This window comes from Anomaloglossus baeobatrachus, chromosome 8, assembly GCF_048569485.1.
Source record: "Anomaloglossus baeobatrachus isolate aAnoBae1 chromosome 8, aAnoBae1.hap1, whole genome shotgun sequence".
Classification (NCBI taxonomy): Eukaryota; Metazoa; Chordata; class Amphibia; order Anura; family Aromobatidae; genus Anomaloglossus; species Anomaloglossus baeobatrachus.
In genome coordinates, this window is record NC_134360.1 from 126,869,251 (window position 1) to 126,889,489 (window position 20,239).

The following is a 20,239-nucleotide window of genomic DNA, read 5'->3' on the forward strand; positions in this document are numbered from 1 at the left end:
CGGTACAACACAAAATTTTGTGAAATAACTCCTGCCATAGAAAGGGACGCACGTATGCAGGAGTATCAGCACAAGGTGTTACGCAATCTTACATCTGCTTTTCCACTAAACGCCAGTGGTGCACAGAGTGAATCTCAACGCTTTTTCATCGATAGGAGGAAATGGTCTTACTTGTCCACATCTGAGGGACCGAGGGCTGGCTGCTGTGCTGAGACGGCATTGAGTACGGTGTCTCTGCAGTGTTGCACTTTTGGTCATATACAAACTGAGTTGAAAAAGGACAGATGCTGGTGGAAAGGGGAACAGGTGTGTTGGAAAGGGTAAAAAAGTTTGTGTCCGTGGGTTTGGTGGTTAAGCAACATTAACATTTGCTGAAGAAACAACATCTGGTATGGTGGGACTGGCAGATTTGGATAAGGTGGTATATACTATGTTACCGCTGTATAAAAAATATTAAGAAGAGAAGAAAGAGAAAGGTAGATATTCCAATCGCCATTCGGTGTCCACCGAGCTCACAGATGGAAAAGGAGAGGTTGGCAACTGGAAGGTTAGGTGGAGGATACAGAGCAGGTTGACTCTGAAACAAATAGTGGCCTGAACCGAGTTAGACGCCAATCGGATCTGGAGACTTGGAGCCCTGTTAGCGTGACAGGGTCCACACGACCACCTAGCCCCGGAACTCCCTGTTAACAACACAGGGGCCATTGGTTACGCTGTCCGTGTGCGTAGGGGACACACCTGTGGACAGCAGGTGCATCAGCAGCAGCAGGCCTGTTTATGCCACTGGGCTGCACTAGCAGGACTGGTAGGACAGGAGCTGTTCTTAAACGTTCTGCGTTACCAACTGTGTTGGAGGCCTGCATCGATGACCTATCCCTGCTTAACTCTGGCCTAAAGCCGCAATGGGTTCAACACATGGAGGTGTGCTCTTTTGGAGCATAATAGAAGACTGGGCACCTTCTTGTTGGCTCCAGCCCCTTTTATAACCTGGGTCTGCACCAAACCAGGGTGGACCACAATGCACCTCCTGGAGACAAAAGCAGAGTGACACGTCATGAGTGGCATAACTAGCGTCCTATTTTGAACCGCCACTTGAATGATGACCTCATGGCTGCCACAACCAAAACACCTCAACAGTCATCGTCTCACCAACAACAATGAGGTGACAAGTCATAGGAGAGGCCCTCTGCAAGCCTGTTGGGAGTGGCCTGGCCAAATTGTCAGGACACCTGATTCCCTGTGGTCTATATGGGCCCCCCACATCAGGGGCAGGGCCAAAGAGTTCATTATCCGACCTAGCCTCTGATGCAGTAAGTGCCTGAGCATGCTCAGTAGCATGAAATACAGTTTCTGAAAAAAAGACTATCCGCTTCAGCATGCTGTCTAGGCACAACACAGGACTTGGACCTGGCACGGAGTGCAAGTACCTGTGCAAAGAGGCTTTTCTCAGTCAGTGTGAAGCCCCACAGGTGTCGTGTTGGTGCATTACCTTCAGGGACTCCACGTGGAGGAAGAGTCTGGTCACACTTAGGTTGCTTCTTTATATGTATTTTCGTGACGCCACTCTCGGTATTGCGGTCAGAGGCGACCGCCACTGCAGTGTAAGGGGACACCTGGGGCTGATGTTGGGTGCAGTTAGTTTTAGTGGCCTCCCGAGAGTGAGTCAAGCACCAGGGCCCTGTGTAAGTGTGTTGAGCCGCAGGTCACAGAATGACTCAGGCACAGTCCAAATGAGCATGCGCTGTAGCCCAAAATTAAGACTTTGCCTCAGGAATGACACAGTCAGGCAGAGCATACTCAGTTGGCGAAACACTGGAGTTAGGCTGTGGCTGGGGTAAATCGGCACACAGGAAGGAGCAACTGCGGAAACTCTTCGTTCAATTGTGAGGGGAGTCATTGTGGAGTTTGGTGAGGAGTACCGTAACGCCAGTGAGCAGCATCCTGTGCCACAGACCAACATTCTTCCGGTGCTGTCTATACTGTTAACCATGATAGGAGCGTAAAGTCTGTAATTCCCTGTAGACTGTAAGCCCTCGCGGGCAGGGTCCTCTCTCCTCCTGTACCAGTCTGTTATGTACTGTTAATGATTGTTGTACGTATACCCTTTCACTTGTAAAACACCATGGAATAAATGGCGCTATAATAATAAATAATAATAATAATAATAATAATAATTATGGCAACTGGACATCACATTACCCGGGTACGGTAGGCTGTGCCCAGACAGTAATGCGTGCATGCAACACTTTGTTTTATTATGAAAACACATATCTGTTCTGGGTAGGACGACTATATAGACAATCACACTTGCTGCCTCTGCACTGTCAAATTGTCACGTACAGTTTAAATCATAGAGGGACAGCGACACATGTTTGCATTGAATGTTGCTTTTCAATATTTATATGACTGTGTTGCAGAGCTGTGTAATTTGCATTCACACTATCACCTGCCTTATCTGTGAGGCTTCAGCTAACAAGGGTATTCAGGGTGGGTGATGTGTTTGGTCTATGTTTAGGTAGATAACTGGGAAGCTCTTGTGATGCGCCACTAGTAAGTTGTCTTCACACACACACACACACACAAACACACAAACACACAATTACTGCTGCTACGCAGAGGGCTTAGCAACCAGTAGGCAACTGAATAGATTGTTCTATTATTTCAATTTAATGCATGGTTTTTATTGTTTGTTTTTGGGAAAGTGAAAGAATCATTTATGAACCCAACTGCAAACAGCGCTTTTCATGTTGCGTGGTTTTGCTGCATACTGTGGATTCCACCAAATACAAAACTTAAAATGAAGCATGTCGCAAAGGGAATTTCACTGTGCTACAATGCGGCCTAGCGGGGCTGTGCAACCACCACCTGACCCATCACGTGCATCTGCGTGCTCTTCATCCTCTGTGACTGTGGGGACAGCAGTCACACATGCTTTTTCACACTGAACTTCCACCCCGTTACCCGAAAGCGGGAGTGTGATTGGCAGGTCGTCACTTGTTTTTTAAGTGCAAACAGATGGTATTGTTGAGCTGTCAGACATCGAGAGAACCACCATTGGATGAAGGAAACATTATATCCATGCCCACACCTTCGTGAAAGATTGGCTGGACTACCTGCAGTTAATTATTGCGTTCCACAAATGGAAAGGAGTGTAGAATGCACAGGTGTTGTACCTTGCTTGGCAGCAAAGGAACAATATCTTAGTATTCCAGACAATTTTAGTATGGCAGAAAAAGTGTCAGCTCTTTGGGCAAATTAAATAGCATGGCAAAAGTGGGCAGGTGGGTACAGTGGCCGTGTTCTGTGTGTACCAGGACAGTAAAGGAAGCTTCACTTTCTATCCCTCCAAATGATGAAATGCAGCAAGGAATTCCCTGAGTTTGCAATAAAAATAGTATTGCAAAATGTGCATGAGGGTGTCATGCAGAGGTGCTAGAAATAGCTTGGCAACAGTGGGGACAAAATAGAGTACAACAGCCACTTTTTGTATGCCACTAACTGGCAGCATTTTTTGCTATTATTATAGCTTATTAAAAACAGAGCAGGAGGGTGTAATGCAGAGGTGCTGGAAATAGCTTGGCACCAGTGGGGCACAAATGGAGTACAACAGCCACTTTTTGTATGCCACTAACTGGCAGCATTTTTTGCTATTATTATAGCTTATTAAAAACAGAGCAGGAGGGTGTAATGCAGAGGTGCTAGAAATAGCTTGGCACCATTGGGGCACAAATGGAGTACAACAGCCACTTTTTGTATGCCACTAACTGGCAGCATTTTTTGCTATTATTATATCTTATTAAAAACAGAGCAGGAGGGTGTAATGCAGAGGTGCTGGAAATAGCTTGGCACCAGTGGGGCACAAATGGAGTACAACAGCCACTTTTTGTATGCCACTAACTTGCAGCAGTTTTTGCTATTATTATATCTTATTAAAAACAGAGCAGGAGGGTGTAATGCAGAGGTGCTGGAAATAGCTTGGCACCAGTGGGGCACAAATGGAGTACAACAGCCACTTTTTGTATGCCACTAACTGGCAGCATTTTTTGCTATTATTATAGCTTATTAAAAACAGAGCAGGAGGGTGTCATGCAGAGGTGCTGGAAATAACTTGGCACCATTGGGGCACAAATGGAGTACAACAGCCACTTTTTGGATGCCACGAACTTGCAGCATTTTTTGCTATTATTATAGCTTATTAAAAACAGAGCAGGAGGGTGTAATGCAGAGGTGCTGGAAATAGCTTGGCACCATTGGGGCACAAATGGAGCACAACAGCCACTTTTTGGATGCCACCAAGTTTACTCAGTGTTTGCTAGTATAATGGCTTAGTAAAAATGAGTTTGAGTGTGCGATGCAGTGGTGCTGCAAATATCTTTGCACCAGTGGGACAATAATGGAGTACAACAGCCACTTTTAGGATGCCACTAAGTTTCATCAGTGTGTGCTAGTATAATGGCTTAGTAACAATGAGCTTGAGTGTGCAAAGAGCTGGAGGGTACAGTGGCAGGGTTGTGGGTCTGTATAGAGGAAAGGAAGCCTCACTTTATATCCCTCCTAATGGTGAAATGCAGCGAGGAAGTCCCTGACCTTAGCTACACAGACGCTCTTATCTGTAGCTGTTAAAATCTGTTTCCATGGACCTGACTGTCACCTATGGCTCTGAGCCTGCTGTTATTATCCCTTACTAGGGCTAAAAGAAACTTCTATCCCTATTCTGTGTAGCGCTGTGTGTAGAGCATACACAGCAGTATCGGAGACAGGAGCTACGCCAGCGGTGACTGAGACCTAGACGCAGAAGGCAGATAATGGCGTCCTGATGGGCAGATACCCGTTTTTATAATGCAGGGACATGTGACATGGACATCCTATCACACATGCTGTTGCTTCTCTGGCTAAAAGACAACTTAGATGTGTGTGTGTCTGGGATTGGCTGACATGCTGGCCTGCCCCACTACACGCGCGCGCTTAGGGAAGGAAGACAAGGAAAAAAAAATAAAAAATGGCGATCGCCATTATCTCAGCAGCAGTGATCTGAACGCGCTGTTCCCGCAGACTATACGCTGAAATTTCATAATAGTGTGAGTCACAGAGTGACTTACAGTATTACATCGGAAAGCCAGCTAGTAATTAGCTTGGCTTTTTGCTGCTAGAACCGTTCTCGAACGTAACTAGAACTATCGAGCTTTAGCAAAAAGTTCGAGTTCTAGTTCGATCTAGAACAGCCCCCAAAATCACTCGAACCGCGAACTGGAGAACCACGAACCACGAACCGCGCTCAACTCTAGTCAGCACTGTCAGATGCTTCCATGAGTTCCAAGTCCATGTTGTGTTGGTGGCGGGGCAATGCTCAAGCTTGCCTCCTCCATCTCCTCCCAGAAACCATGGACAGCAGAGATGGGATCAATATCTTCTTCATCTTCTGAGTTTTCTGCACCCATCACCTCTTCATCCTCCATTTGTTTCTCAGCTCCTGCACCTTCACTATTAGTTTGTCTGTTACCATGAGCCCACCTAAATCAATGGACTCCACTCTCCCATGACACCAGCCTGTGCGAACACTGTCTGGACTTTACAGAAAATGGTATCCCTTCCTCATCCTCCTCTCCTTCCTCCTCTTCCTCTGGGACCACCACCACCTCCCGCAAACTATTCAAAGTGTGCTTCAACATGTAGAAGACCAGAATAGTGATGCTGAAGATGGCATCATCAGCGCTAACCATATTTGTAGCCATTTTTAAACTGTGCAGGAGGATTCAGAGGTCCTTCAACTGTGCCGTCACAGTTACTGCAACATGTGCAGAGTAGAAATCCACCACAAGACAGCAGTGAGGCACACTGCGTGCATCACAGTTCTAGAATTACAACCATGGGAACGTCATGTTATCATCACATAAACATTAGCAGCAGCAGTTTAAGTGGCAGAAGCAATTTCTGTGAGGTTTGGCACACATTTTTTTAGACCATCAAATGCACTAGCAGAACAGAGTAGAAGACTGACACATAGTGAACCACTGGAGAGGATGGTGCAGAAGTACCTAGAGCACAATATTGATGCCATAGTAGGGGGTTTACCTTTGACATTTTGGTCTTCAAAAAGTAAAGAGTGGCCTGAGCTCGCCAGTCACACCTTGGAAGTTTGGGCATGCCCGGCAGCCAGCGTTCTCTCATAACGTGTCTTCAGCGCTGCTGGCGATGTATTGGCAGTTAAGCGCATCCGGCTGTCCCCTGAAAATGCAGACTGCTTAGCATTCATCAAGATGAACAAGTCATGGATGTGCAATCACTTTGCCACCCCAGGCCTTTTTACAGAGTCAGTCCCACACATCAATGTTGCAGCATTGGACTATTTGTAGTCTGTGCCAATTGTTGCCACTTTTCTTGTTCTCTGACCTATATTTTGGAAATCTGGAGAGTAGGGTCTCTAAACTGTCTTTTGCCTGTAGTGCAAGAGGACTGGGAGCACTAAACCCACGTCTGTCAACTTGCTGTCTCTGGTGAAGGTAGAAATTATGGTTCAGGGCTTTTTACAGGGCCAGTCTCATGTATCCATGTTGCTTTGTTTGAGTATTTGTAGTCTGTGCCAATTGTTGCCACTTTTCCTGTAATCTGACCTTAATTTTTGAAAATGTGGAGACTCCAAGTAGGGTTTCAAAATTGTATTTTGCCTGTACTAGCAGGGGTGTGGGAACAAGAGGGCTAATCCATCACTCATTCACCTCTTGATTTAAAGAAAATGGAAATGCTGCATCACATTCTGTGTTTTGCATGCTATCTGACTGCTGTGCAAAGACTCTATGTTCCAATGAGTGAGGGCGACTGATGCCACTGTCCTGCTGTCTGCCTGAACGTCTTTTAAATATCAAGACTCCAAGATGAGTCTTCAAGTTGTGTTTTGTCTGTACTGGCAGAGGTAAGGGAGCAAGAGGCATAATCCTGTCACTCATTTACCTCTTGATTTTAAAAAGGGAAATGACAGGACACATCCTGTGCTGACTGCTGTGCAAAGACACTATGGGGCAATTGGTGCTATTGTCCTGCTGTCTGACTGAAATGTTTTTAAATATTAAGACTCCAAGATGGGTCTACAACTTGTGTGTTGTCTGTACTTGCAGGGGTGTGGGAGCACCCAATATCCACCTGAATATCTCTTATGTCAATAGTCTAAAAAGCCAATAGCTATGCCAAAACAGTGTGGCTTCACTGAAAAAAGTATTTTATTCTGTTTTGGAAGCTTTTTAACTGCCCTAAAGATGTTTTCTCTGCCTTTGGTTTGGCTGCCCATTGAATCCAAAGCTGTTTGAAAATGTTCGGTGTATCATTCAGGGAACCATTCAGCCAACATCGGGAAGTTTGTCAAAGATTGACAAACTAAACTTTGAAAGGTTCGCTCATCTCTAGTTGCCACTGCAGCTGTGGCACCGGTACTATCTCAGCTGGTAGGGTTACCTTGGCCGAAATGTGGTAAAACGTCCTCAGCATACTACAACATCCAGCACCACCATCTGATATGGTCTGTATTAGCAGAAGGCAGTGTTTCAACAACATGGTGGAAAATATGTATCTACACATCTCCACGTACTGAGTGATCGGTCTGCCAATTTAACATCTGGGTCTCCAAATTGGACACCTGGCCTGAGCTTCACCTTTACATATTGATGTTGCTGCCTTGTGACAAGTGTACTGTCGGAACATGTGTTTAGCATGGCAAGGGGTGTGATCACACACAGACGCATCCACCTGTCCACAGCCACAGCCAAAGTGAGGCAAGCTCACATTCATTAAAATTAACCAGGCGTGGATAGTATAACACCCAGCCATCGTTATACTCCATTACAGTTTTTTCATTCTTTTTGCCACAGCCAATGTTTGAGATCTCCCCAAATTAAAAATCCCCCACAAAAAAACAGTGTTTTCCACCTTTTCTTTCTTCACCTCTTCCACCTATACGACCACATCCCCCTCAACCTCCTCCTCCACTTGGACTTCTGCCTTCTGTTTCAAGATTATTATTTTTCTTTTTAAACTATATTATTTTAAAGGGGTTCTGTATGCTCTTTGGGGGAACTCTGAAAACAGGCTCTGTGGCAGGACTCTTCAAATTTTGGCTTTGTGGGGGAACTTGAAAAGAAGGCTATGTAAGTGTGGCGCCCCTGACCTGGTCAGGCACCACTGAGTACTGCACCCATGCTGGGACAGTACTTCCAGGTAATCCTAAAGGCTGGAATAGGGTGTGTACTCACAGACACATAGCAACCAGGTCTCTCACAACTTGAGAGGGGACCCTTGGGATGACCCAAGAGGGGGCTTGCCTCCACATTTCATCAAGGGGTGTAGCGGAGGGGCTGGAAGCTAAACTGCAGCGGCTGTCAGGAAAGTAGGAGGAGAGCCAGTCTGGTAGCAGGGAGCGAGGTTGCTAGGAAACGCAGGCGCGCACGCACGCTAGTCAGACCCTGCACATGGAGTAGCCATTAGCGGGGGAGAACAGTTACCAATCAGTCAGTCAGAAAGACGCTGAGGGAGTCAGTCGGTCGAGTACGGGGACTCCTGGTGGCTAGGCACGAACGGGATACAGGTTTCCAGAGCAGGCTCAAGTTTAACTACCTGCTAAACCTGCCGGTGAGGGGAACTACAAGTCCCTCACCAACCATCTAGAGTCCGAGCCTCAGCAGCAACGAGGGGGCCCATAAGGGGATCAAACCTGGAGCCATCTCACTTGGTCCACGCTGCCGGCAAACGGGCCAAAAAGGGGAGAAAAGGCAGTAGCAACTTCCCTGGATGAATCCCACGGTACTTCAAGTTTTTATTTTATTAATTTACTTCTTATTTAACCATGATTGCTATGGTGACAGAACCCCTATAAGTTCTTTCCCTATCCACGTTTGTGTGCAGGGCAAGTGTCTCTTTTTGCTTCCTTTTGCAGCCACTTAGAACTTACTATGACCATTTTACAGCCATATTCAGCACTAAAGTTCGGGTGCCCATTTACTTCTATGCGGTTTGGGGTCCCCGGTCAAGTTCAAGTATCCATTCGAACTTTTAATTACCGTTTGGCAAAACTGTAAATCCGAACAACCATGGGTCTGCTCATCCCTAATTGTTACCTCAATGGTGTTTCGCTTTGACATTCTTAAAAAAGATTTTTAAAATTTTTTATCCCACTGCATAAGTGTATTTAGTAAAATGACATTATTGTTAGGATGCACATATTGCATTTGAATATTACCATTTTTACAGTTTGCTCCATGGAAGCCTGGCCAGCAGTTACAGGTGTAATTTTCTACAGTCTCCATACAATCTCCATGTTTATTGCAAGACAAATCTTTGCAGCTGACTGTAAAGAAATATAATAACAAAAAGGTTATAATTTTCTAAAATATTTTACTTTAATATAGGAACTCAAGCATACAACACCGATATTGGACAATGAGAAAGAGACAGATTGGAAAAAAGTATTAATGAAGTATTAATGAAGTTAAAAAAACCCAAAACCAAGAATACACTAAAATATGATAAATAACTCACAAATTTGCCAAAGATAATACATATTTCCCCACCTAAGTGGTAAAGCTTCTACAATACAGCTAAACACAATAATCTGACAAAATTATTCAGATTATAAGAAGCTGATGAAATCAATTAAATGTTAAAAATTAGATTTTTATTGAAAAAATATCATAAAAATTGTTTTAATTCAACACTATAAACCCAGGACATGGAAAAGGTCATATAAATGAGTAACAAGAATATAGTCAAAAACAGGCAACTGCATAGGTCAGAGTAGTGTTATGAAGTATTTCAGCATATATCAATATGACAGTTTGTACATAGGGCATAACTGAAAAATTAGTGCTAAATAAACATCAAAAGCACTAGTTTCAATCATGCAGTTTAACACAATTGTTCATAATATTACAAGCATAATACAAGTGCCTAATTAGCTGAATGTTGCATATTTAACCTGAAACTTGTAGTTCCTCAGATAAAAATGATGGGACTATATCAATTAAGTCCTCCAAACCATTTCACCGAGTATATAAAGACTGCCTAGTCTTAGATCATTAGATCCATGATTGTTCAGTCACAAATAACGCATAAATATAGCATATATTAAGTGACATACACAGAGACACATCCTGCAACCCCAGCACGTGTTTCGCCACTTCTTCTTCAGGGGCATATGTTAGGATGGGAGGCAGTGGTCTTTTTATAGTGTGCTGCTCATTATAATAAACTGCGCTCACCGGGTTTGTACGGCGCATCATCAGAGAGACGGAGCTGCTGAATGAAAATGACTTCCGCTCAGCGGCAATGAAACGCACACTGCGTTCCTTTAGTCACATGACAACGAAAGCAGTGTGGAATCAGAATTAGCCGCCAAGTAGAAGTCGCAGCTCCGGACTCTTCTGACATGCGCACACCCTAGTGAGAGGAATTCTCACAAGAACAGCCATATAAACGTGACTTTTAATGATATTCAAATGTACCTTATATTTAATACTTGAAAATAATTCAATCATGAATAGATACAATTTGTTACACAAAAATTCCTCATATTTCAGAATGTTTTTCATGGTTTGCAATATACACCATACCAGATAACTAAAATTACATCCGATTTCTATATATATATTTTTTACAAAGCATATTTTACAAAATATATAGCTCAATGTCATCAATAATGAATTTCTTAGATTACCGTAACTACATTAGGTACATTAAATATATTAATAAATATAATCAAATATAAAGTTCATAAAATTCACAATATCCATAAATTAATAAATAAATGTGTTATATATTAATATATATGTGAATAATAAATATTAATATTAAAGCTATTGTTAAACCAGAGTGTACTAGTGAAACTTGAATATAATACTAGTTATTTATGTAATGTACATTGTATGTGTGAAATATCCATGATATATGAATTATAGCGTTCTAATGATTAGGAATAGTGAACACAATATGTGGACTGTGCTGATAGAGAGAAATAATGCTAAGATGAAGCTGTGCAATGAACAATAAGACACAAAAATAGTGACGTAAATGCTCTCATATATGAGTACAGTGAAAAACATAAATATAATTGATTACATAAAAGCTATACATATGTATCATTACATGCAATAGATGAATTGATGAAAATAAAATTACAATTAGAAAAATCATTTACATAAAAAATACTTTTTTTCATATAAATATATTATCAATAAATCCATTATTAACTGGCCCCATGTGCCGTCCGTGTCAACCCCCCTTATTAGGTAGGGATGGCAGGGGCAACACATGGGGACAATCTCTGGGTTCTCATTCTCTCCATCTATTTCACCAGACCTCTTTACAACTGTAAAAGATCTACATCTTTTTGGAAGAAAACTCCTGTTTAAAAGATATTATGCCAAGCCAGAGGAGACTACCCTTTTTGATACAAAAGCGGAATTGGAAGCTGTTGAGACATTACAACAATTATCTGATGAGAATGAAGACACCACTACAAGTAAGTTCCCCATATCTCTAGTTAGAAAGTCCAAAAAATTTCCGCCATTAAATACGGTTCCAGCTATTGATGTTTTCATCAAAGTAGTAACAGAGGAGTTAGAAAGCCAATAAAACTATAGAGGAACCTCTAATTTGAACAGAAAAGAATAACTAGCTCTTCGGAAGCTTCAGACATGGCATGATGTACAGTTTAACCTGGCAGATAAGGGGGGCAATCTGGTGGTGTGGACAAATGATCTCTACCTTAAACAGGCCCATAAACAACTCAATGACATGAATTGTTACACTAAATTGAGATATAACCCTCTACTAGAATTTAAGGATCAACTTACTTCCATTTTGATGCAGACATTTGAGGATGGTATAATTCCCCAAAAAAATGGTAGATGTTATTGATGAACTACATCCTAAACTACCTACCCTATACCTGATACCTAAAATACATAAAAATATTCATGACCCACCGGGAAGACCAATAGTGTCTGGTAAGGGAGGATTATGTGAGGTGATTTGCTCCATAATTGACTATTTTTTGAAACCTTTGGTTTTTGAGTTACCATCATATATCAGAGATTCCATATCGGTCTTATGTAAATTGGATAATCTACAAATGGACGAAAATATGATCTTGGTCACGGCCGATGTGGAATCTCTGTATACCTCTATCAGACAATCTGATGGTATAAGGGCGGTGACAATCTTTCTTGAGAATAGTGGCATTAAACAATCTATGGTAAGGCTTCTCACTGCTCTCTTGGACTTTGTCCTCACTCATAACCTATTTACGTTCGACCAAAACATCTATTTAAAAACACAGGGGATTGCAATGGGGGCATCATGTGCCCCCTCCTATGCAAAATTATTCATGGGTGCATGGGAGAGAGGAATCTTCTTTAACAATGACATCCCGGGTATAAATAATGTACATAATTGGATGAGATTCATAGATGATGTACTGTTTATCTTGGATGGTACAATCTTGGAACTTCATGATCTAATAAGTCTCCTTAATCAAAATTATCAAAACATAAAATTAACATACATGTTTGGTCGTAAAATTTAATTCTTGGACATCTTGATTGACACTTTGCCTAATGGAAAATTATCCACAATGGTTTTTAGGAAGGAAAAAGCAACAAGCACTTTGCTACATGCATGCTCTTCCCATCCTCAAAATACCATCAAGGGCATACCCACAGGGCAATTTCTTAGTGTCAAGAGAATTTGCTCGATGATTCCCAATTTCTCCAACAATCACAGGATCTATCACAACGATTATTGGACCGTGGATACAGTAAGACATGGATAAAAAGAACATATCAAAGAGCTATAAGAACCTCCAGGAATCAACTACTGTATAACCCTATTTCCAAAAAGAAAGAGGACTTGAATGATCAGGTATGTTTCATCACAGGCTATCATAATCAATGGCAATTGATGACTAACATCTTGAAAACGCATTGGAATATTCTTCATTCAGATCCTATCTTAAAGAAATGTTATCTACAAAATCCTCTATAGTGGCTAGAAGATCACCCGATAGCTTAATACATAGCCACTTCGAGAAGAAGAAGGAAAAAGACAGTAGATCTATTATGGCAGGCTTTATTCCTTGTGGCCTCTGTAAGGCATGTGCGAATACAATCAAAACTAAATCATTCTGTAATCATGATGGATCTAGAATTTTTGATATTCGGAAACATATCACATGCTCAAAAAAGGTATAATTTACCATGCCCAATGCACATGCAACAAGGTGTATGTGGGCCTTACAACACGGGAAATTAAAGTTAGGATACAGGAACATTGCCGTGATATAATAAAAGCCAAAACTTGGGAGGATGAATCACAACTTAAACCAATACACAGACATTTCAAGAGAGAACATAGTTGTAACCCCCATTTGCTCAAATTTAGGGGAATTGATGCAGTAAACATGGGCTTAAGGGCGGAGATCTAGCGAAAGCATTGGTCCGTGTGGAGAGTAGGTGGATATTCAGATTGGGAACCTTGAGTCATCAGGGCCTAACTGAAAACATGGGATTTGGGGCCTTTTTGTAAGTTCTAGATATAATATTTGTATGTTATTAGGGGAGGGTTTTGTGGTTTTTAATTTACGTTTTTTTATTGTGATTTTAACTATATATTTTTCATTCTATTTAGAACCATTTTTGTCCTTATATACCGTATTTTTCGGACCATAAGACGCACTTTTTTTCCTCCAAATTTGTAGGGAGCTGTGGGGAGTCCGCGCTGTGGAGTGGGATCACAGGAGGCAGGGAGGATCGCTGCTGCAGGAAGCCAGCGGCTGGAGAAACCACGTGTGCCCGTTGCTTAAAGTAAACGAATATTCATTAGCTGCTCCCCGCCCACCTCTCTCTGCAGTCAGCGGGTGTGAGGAGCAGCTAATGAATACTTGTTTAATGTAAACAGCGGTCACACATAGGAGCTCCAGACGCCGGCTTCCTGCAGAGGCTGGGGAGACTGTGTGTCCCCTGTTTAGGAGGCAGGGAGCAGGGTGCCGCTGCAGTTATGTCTGGCCGGGGGAAGTGCAGATCGGCAAACCTCCACAGCACAGCCGCAGTCTCTGTGCTGAGGGCTCAAATTACTTTCCCTTTGTTCCTGCCTCTGCTCTAGAAACGAAGTCTCTCATAACAGCAGGACCTGCAGTAATGTAATGAAGAGGGGTGGGGAAGAACGGCACCGTGCCCCGCCTCTTCATTACATCACTGCAGGTCCTTGAGATATGGGAGACTTTGTTTGTAATGCCAGGATCAAACTGAAGCATGGCGAGCAGCACATCAGTACAAGTAAGGAAATAAATAATCTATATATATAATTGCCTTATTCTGTCTGTCTGTCTGTCTGTCTGTCTTGCTCCAAAATTGTGTCCTTACGGTGACACAAAGGTGATTGGCCGCTGGGCTCGCCATGGCCCCGCGCCCCCGCACGGATTGGCTGCTCGCCTCGGCTCCGCCCCCCCCACGGATTGGTCGCTCGCCTCGGCCTGGCCCCGCCCTCCGCATGGATTGGCCACTCACCCCGGCCCTCCGCACGCATCGCCAGACATAACCTTGCGATGCTGGGATCTTGACGGAGCCGGTGAACGCTGGTAACCATTATACACATCGGGTAACTAAGGTCCCTTAGTTACCCGATGTGTATCATAGTTACCAGTGTACACCGGCTCCGTCACGATCCCAGCAGCGCCAGACATAACCTTGCGATGCTGGGATCTTGACGGAGCCGGTGAACGCTGGTAACCATTATACACATCGGGTAACTAAGGTCCCTTAGTTACCCGATGTGTATCATAGTTACCAGCGTACACCGGCTCTCGGTACACATGTGCAGGGAGCCGGCATTATACTCCTCTCCCCCCAGGACTACTCCTCCTATTATAGTCCTCCTATTATGCTCCTCTCTGAGTATAATAGGAGAACTATTATAGCATGGGGGATGGAGCACGATGGGGTGCGCAGCATGGGGGATGTAGCACGATGGGGGGTGCGCAGCATGGGGGATGTAGCACGATAGGGAGTGCGCAGCATGGGGGATGGAGCACGATGGGAAGTGCGCAGCATGGAGGATGGAGCACGATGGGGAGTGAGCAGCATGGGGGATGGAGCACGATAGGGAGTGCGCAGCATGGGGGATGGAGCATGATGGGGGGTGCGCAGCATCGGGGATGGAGCACGATGGGGAATGCGCAGCATAGGGGATGGAGCACGATGGGGGGTGGGCAGCATGGGGGATGGAGCACGATGGGGGGTGCACAGCATGGGGGATGGGGCACGATGGGGGGTGCGCAGCATGGGGGATGGAGCACGATGGGAGGTGCACACCTTCCCCCAACACACACACACAACACACCACACACACACTGGGAACCACAAACACCGCCATACACAGACACCCACACACACAGACAACGCCGCACACACACAACACCCAACACACAAACACCGCGGCATACATAAATATACGCACATACCGCACAACACACACATTGCACAAAACATACCTCCCCCCAAAACACACCACACCCACAGAAACCGCGCAACACACACACACACAACGCTACAGACACACAGCGCTCCACAAACAACGCAACACACATATAGCACCGCTCTCACCCCCCGCCACACCCAGACAACACCCAGAACATGTACAGCGCCCTACACAAACACTTGGTAACTACACACAACAACATCTATATATATATATAACAAAAATCATACATGAACTACACAATACGTAAATTCTAGAATACCCGATGCGTAGAATCGGGCCACCTTCTAGTATAGTATAAAGGCATTACTGTACACCTGGATGTGGTTGGATCATATATACACACACACACACAGTATATAACTATATATACACACACACACAGTATATAACTCTATATATACACACACACACACACAGTATATAACTATATATATACAGTTAGGTCCAGAAATATTTGGACAGTGACACAATTTTCGCGAGTTGGGCTCTGCATGCCACCACATTGGATTTGAAATGAAACCTCTACAACAGAATTCAAGTGCAGATTGTAACGTTTAATTTGAAGGTTTGAACAAAAATATCTGATAGAAATTGTAGGAATTGTACACATTTCTTTACAAACACTCCACATTTTAGGAGGTCAAAAGTAATTGGACAAATAAACCAAACCCAAACAAAATATTTTTATTTTCAATATTTTGTTGCGAATCCTTTGGAGGCAATCACTGCCTTAAGTCTGGAACCCATGGACATCACCAAACGCTGGGTTTCCTCCTTCTTAATGCTTTGCCAGGCCTTTACAGCCGCACCTTTCAGGTCTTGCTTGTTTGTGGGTCTTTCCGTCTTAAGTCTGGATTTGAGCAAGTGAAATGCATGCTCAATTGGGTTAAGATCTGATGATTGACTTGGCCATTGCAGAATGTTCCACTTTTTTGCACTCATGAACTCCTGGGTAGCTTTGGCTGTATGCTTGGGGTCATTGTCCATCTGTACTATGAAGCGCCGTCCGATCAACTTTGCGGCATTTGGCTGAATCTGGGCTGAAAGTATATCCCTGTACACTTCAGAATTCATCTGGCTACTCTTGTCTGCTGTTATGTCATCAATAAACACAAGTGACCCAGTGCCATTGAAAGCCATGCATGCCCATGCCATCACGTTGCCTCCACCATGTTTTACAGAGGATGTGGTGTGCCTTGGATCATGTGCCGTTCCCTTTCTTCTCCAAACTTTTTTCTTCCCATCATTCTGGTACAGGTTGATCTTTGTCTCATCTGTCCATAGAATACTTTTCCAGAACTGAGCTGGCTTCATGAGGTGTTTTTCAGCAAATTTAACTCTGGCCTGTCTATTTTTGGAATTGATGAATGGTTTGCATCTAGATGTGAACCCTTTGTATTTACTTTCATGGAGTCTTCTCTTTACTGTTGACTTAGAGACAGATACACCTACTTCACTGAGAGTGTTCTGGACTTCAGTTGATGTTGTGAACGGGTTCTTCTTCACCAAAGAAAGTATGCGGCGATCATCCACCACTGTTGTCATCCGTGGACGCCCAGGCCTTTTTGAGTTCCCAAGCTCACCAGTCAATTCCTTTTTTCTCAGAATGTACCCGACTGTTGATTTTGCTACTCCAAGCATGTCTGCTATCTCTCTGATGGATTTTTTCTTTTTTTTCAGCCTCAGGATGTTCTGCTTCACCTCAATTGAGAGTTCCTTAGACCGCATGTTGTCTGGTCACAGCAACAGCTTCCAAATGCAAAACCACACACCTGTAATCAACCCCAGACCTTTTAACTACTTCATTGTTTACAGGTTAACGAGGGAGACGCCTTCAGAGTTAATTGCAGCCCTTAGAGTCCCTTGTCCAATTACTTTTGGTCCCTTTAAAAAGAGGAGGCTATGCATTACAGAGCTATGATTCCTAAACCCATTATGCGATTTGGATGTGAAAACTCTCATATTGCAGCTGGGAGTGTGCACTTTCAGCCCATATCTATATATATAATTGCCTTATTCTGTCTGTCTGTCTGTCTGTCTGTCTGTCTGTCTGTCTGTCATGCTCCGAAATTGTGTCCTTACGGTGACACAAAGCTGATTGGCCGCTGGGCTCACCATGGCCCCGCCCCCCCACACAGATTGGCCTCTCGCCCCGGCTCTCTGCAGGCCCCGCCCCCCTCACGCAATGCACGCTCGCTCTGGCCCAACTGACACGGAGCTCCGATTCCCAGGTGAGTACACACACACACACACATCAGATCACACTCACTCTCACACACACCTCACACATCACAACATCCTGGGATATCGCTTGCTTCTACACCGGCTCCGTCAGGATCCCAACAGCGCCAGACATAACCTTGCGATGCTGGGATCTTGACGGAGGCCGTGAAAGCTTGTAACCATTATACACATCGGGTAACTAAGGTTTCTTAGTTACCCGATGTGTATCATAGTTACCAGCGTACACCGGCTCACACTCACTCTCACACACACATCACACACACATCACACACACATCACATCGCATCCACACATCAAGGTCCTGCAGCGGCGGAACATACACACACGCACACACACACATAACAGCACACACACACACATACACACATCAGATCACACTCACCCTCACACACACATCACATCGCATCCACATACTCACAACATCCTGGGATATCGCTTGCTTCTCGGCGGCGATACTGTGCTGTGAGCTTCCAGGACCTGACGGAGGATCACATGGCCAGAAGCATGTGATATCTCCGGATGTTGTGAGTATCAGCGCGTATGTGCGATTTCGTCAGTGTCTGTGTGTGTGAGTGTATGCGATCGGGTGTGTGTGAGTGTATGCGATTCGGTGTGTGTGAGTGTATGCGATCGGGTGTGTGTGAGTGTATGCGATCGGGTGTGTGTGAGTGTATGCGATCGGGTGTGTGTGAGTGTATGCGATCGGGTGTGGGTGAGTGTATGCGATCGGGTGTGGGTGAGTGTATGCGATCGGTTGTGTGGGTGAGTGTATGCGATCGGTTGTGTGGGTGAGTGTATGCGATCGGGTGTGTGTGAGTGTCGGCAGAGGAGCACGGCGTGCTGGAGGAGGCTGGGAGCAGATAGGCTGATCTTGGGGAAGGCTGGGAGGGGGAGGCTGATGCTAGGGGAGACTGGGAGGGGAAGGCTGATGCTGAAGGAGGCTGGGAGGAGAGAGGCTGATCCTGGGGAAGGCTGGGAAGGGGAGGCTGATGCTGAGGGAGGCTGGAAGGAGAGAGGCTGAGGCTGGGAGGAGGGAGGCTGATGCTGGGGAAGGCTGGAAGGAGAGAGGCTGAGGCTGGGAGGAGAGAGGCTGATGCTGGGGAAGGCTGATGCTGAGGGAGGCTGGGAGGGGAAAGCTGATGCTGGGGAAGGCTGGGAGGACGGAGGCTGGGAGAAGAGAGGCTGATCCTGGGGAAGGCTGGGAGAGGGAGGCTGATGCTGGGGGAGGCTGGAAGGAGAGAGGGTGATGCTGAGGGAGGCTGGAAGGAGAGAGGCTGATGCTGGGGGAGGCTGATGCTGGGGGAGGCTGGGAAGACGGAGGCTGGGAGGAGAGAGGCTGATCCTGGGGAAGGCTGGGAGAGGGAGGCTGATGCTGGAGGAGGCTGGAAGGAGAGAGGCTGATGCTGGGGGAGGCTAGAAGGAGAGAGGCTGATGCTGGGGGAGGCTGATGCTGGGGGAGGCTGGGAGGAGAGAGGCTGATGCTGGGGACAGAGAGGAGAGGCTGATGCTGGGAGGAGAGAGGCTGATGCTGGGATGAGAGAGGCTGATCCTGGGGAAGGCTGGGAGGGGAAGGCTGAGAGAAGAGAGGCTGATGCTGAGGGAGGCTGAGGCTGGGGTAGGCTGGGAGGAGAGAGGCTGATGCTAGGGACAGAAAAGGCTGATGCTGTGTGCAGAGAGGCTGATGCTGTGTGCAGAGAGGCTGATGCTGCGGGCACAGAGGCTGATGCTGCGGGCAGAGAGGCTGATGCTGGTGCAGCATGGGGAATGGAGCACGATGGGGGGTGCGCAGCATGGGGGATGGAGCACGATGGGGAGTGCGCAGCATGGAGGATGGAGCACGTTTGGGAGTGCGCAGCATGGCGGATGGACCACGTTTGGGAGTGTGCAGCATGGAGGATGGAGCACGTTTGGCAGTGCGCAGCATGGCGGATGGACCACGTTTGGGAGTGAGCAGCATGGCGGATGGAGCACGTTTGGGAGTGCGCAGCATGGCGGATGGAGCACGTTTGGGAGTGCGCAGCATGGCGGATGGACCACGTTTGGGAGTGCGCAGCATGGAGGATGGACCACGTTTGGGAGTGCGCAGCATGGAGGATGGAGCACGTTTGGGAGTGCGCAGCATGGAGGATGGAGCACGTTTGGGAGTGCGCAGCATGGCGGATGGACCACGTTTGGGAGTGCGCAGCATGGAGGATGGAGCACGTTTGGCAGTGCGCAGCATGGCGGATGGACCACGTTTGGGAGTGAGCAGCATGGCGGATGGAGCACGTTTGGGAGTGCGCAGCATGGCGGATGGAGCACGTTTGGGAGTGCGCAGCATGGCGGATGGAGCACGTTTGGGAGTGCGCAGCATGGCGGATGGACCACGTTTGGGAGAGCGCAGCATAGCGGATGGACCACGTTTGGGAGTGCGCAGCATGGCGGATGGACCACGTTTGGGAGTGTGCAGCATGGCGGATGGACCACGTTTGGGAGTGCG

General features: G+C 45.7%; 1 protein-coding gene across 4 annotated transcripts in view; it reads right to left on the minus strand.

Moving 5' to 3' along the window:
* LOC142249959 (P-selectin-like) overlaps window positions 1–20,239 on the minus strand; it is a 1,135,883-nt gene that overhangs the window by 700,705 nt on the left and 414,939 nt on the right. For all 4 annotated transcript variants that reach the window (XM_075321989.1, XM_075321986.1, XM_075321988.1 and 1 more), the window contains one exon: window positions 9,224–9,331. In XM_075321989.1, coding sequence (XP_075178104.1) covers window positions 9,224–9,331 — 108 coding nt within the window. The remainder of the gene's footprint in view (window positions 1–9,223; window positions 9,332–20,239) is intronic.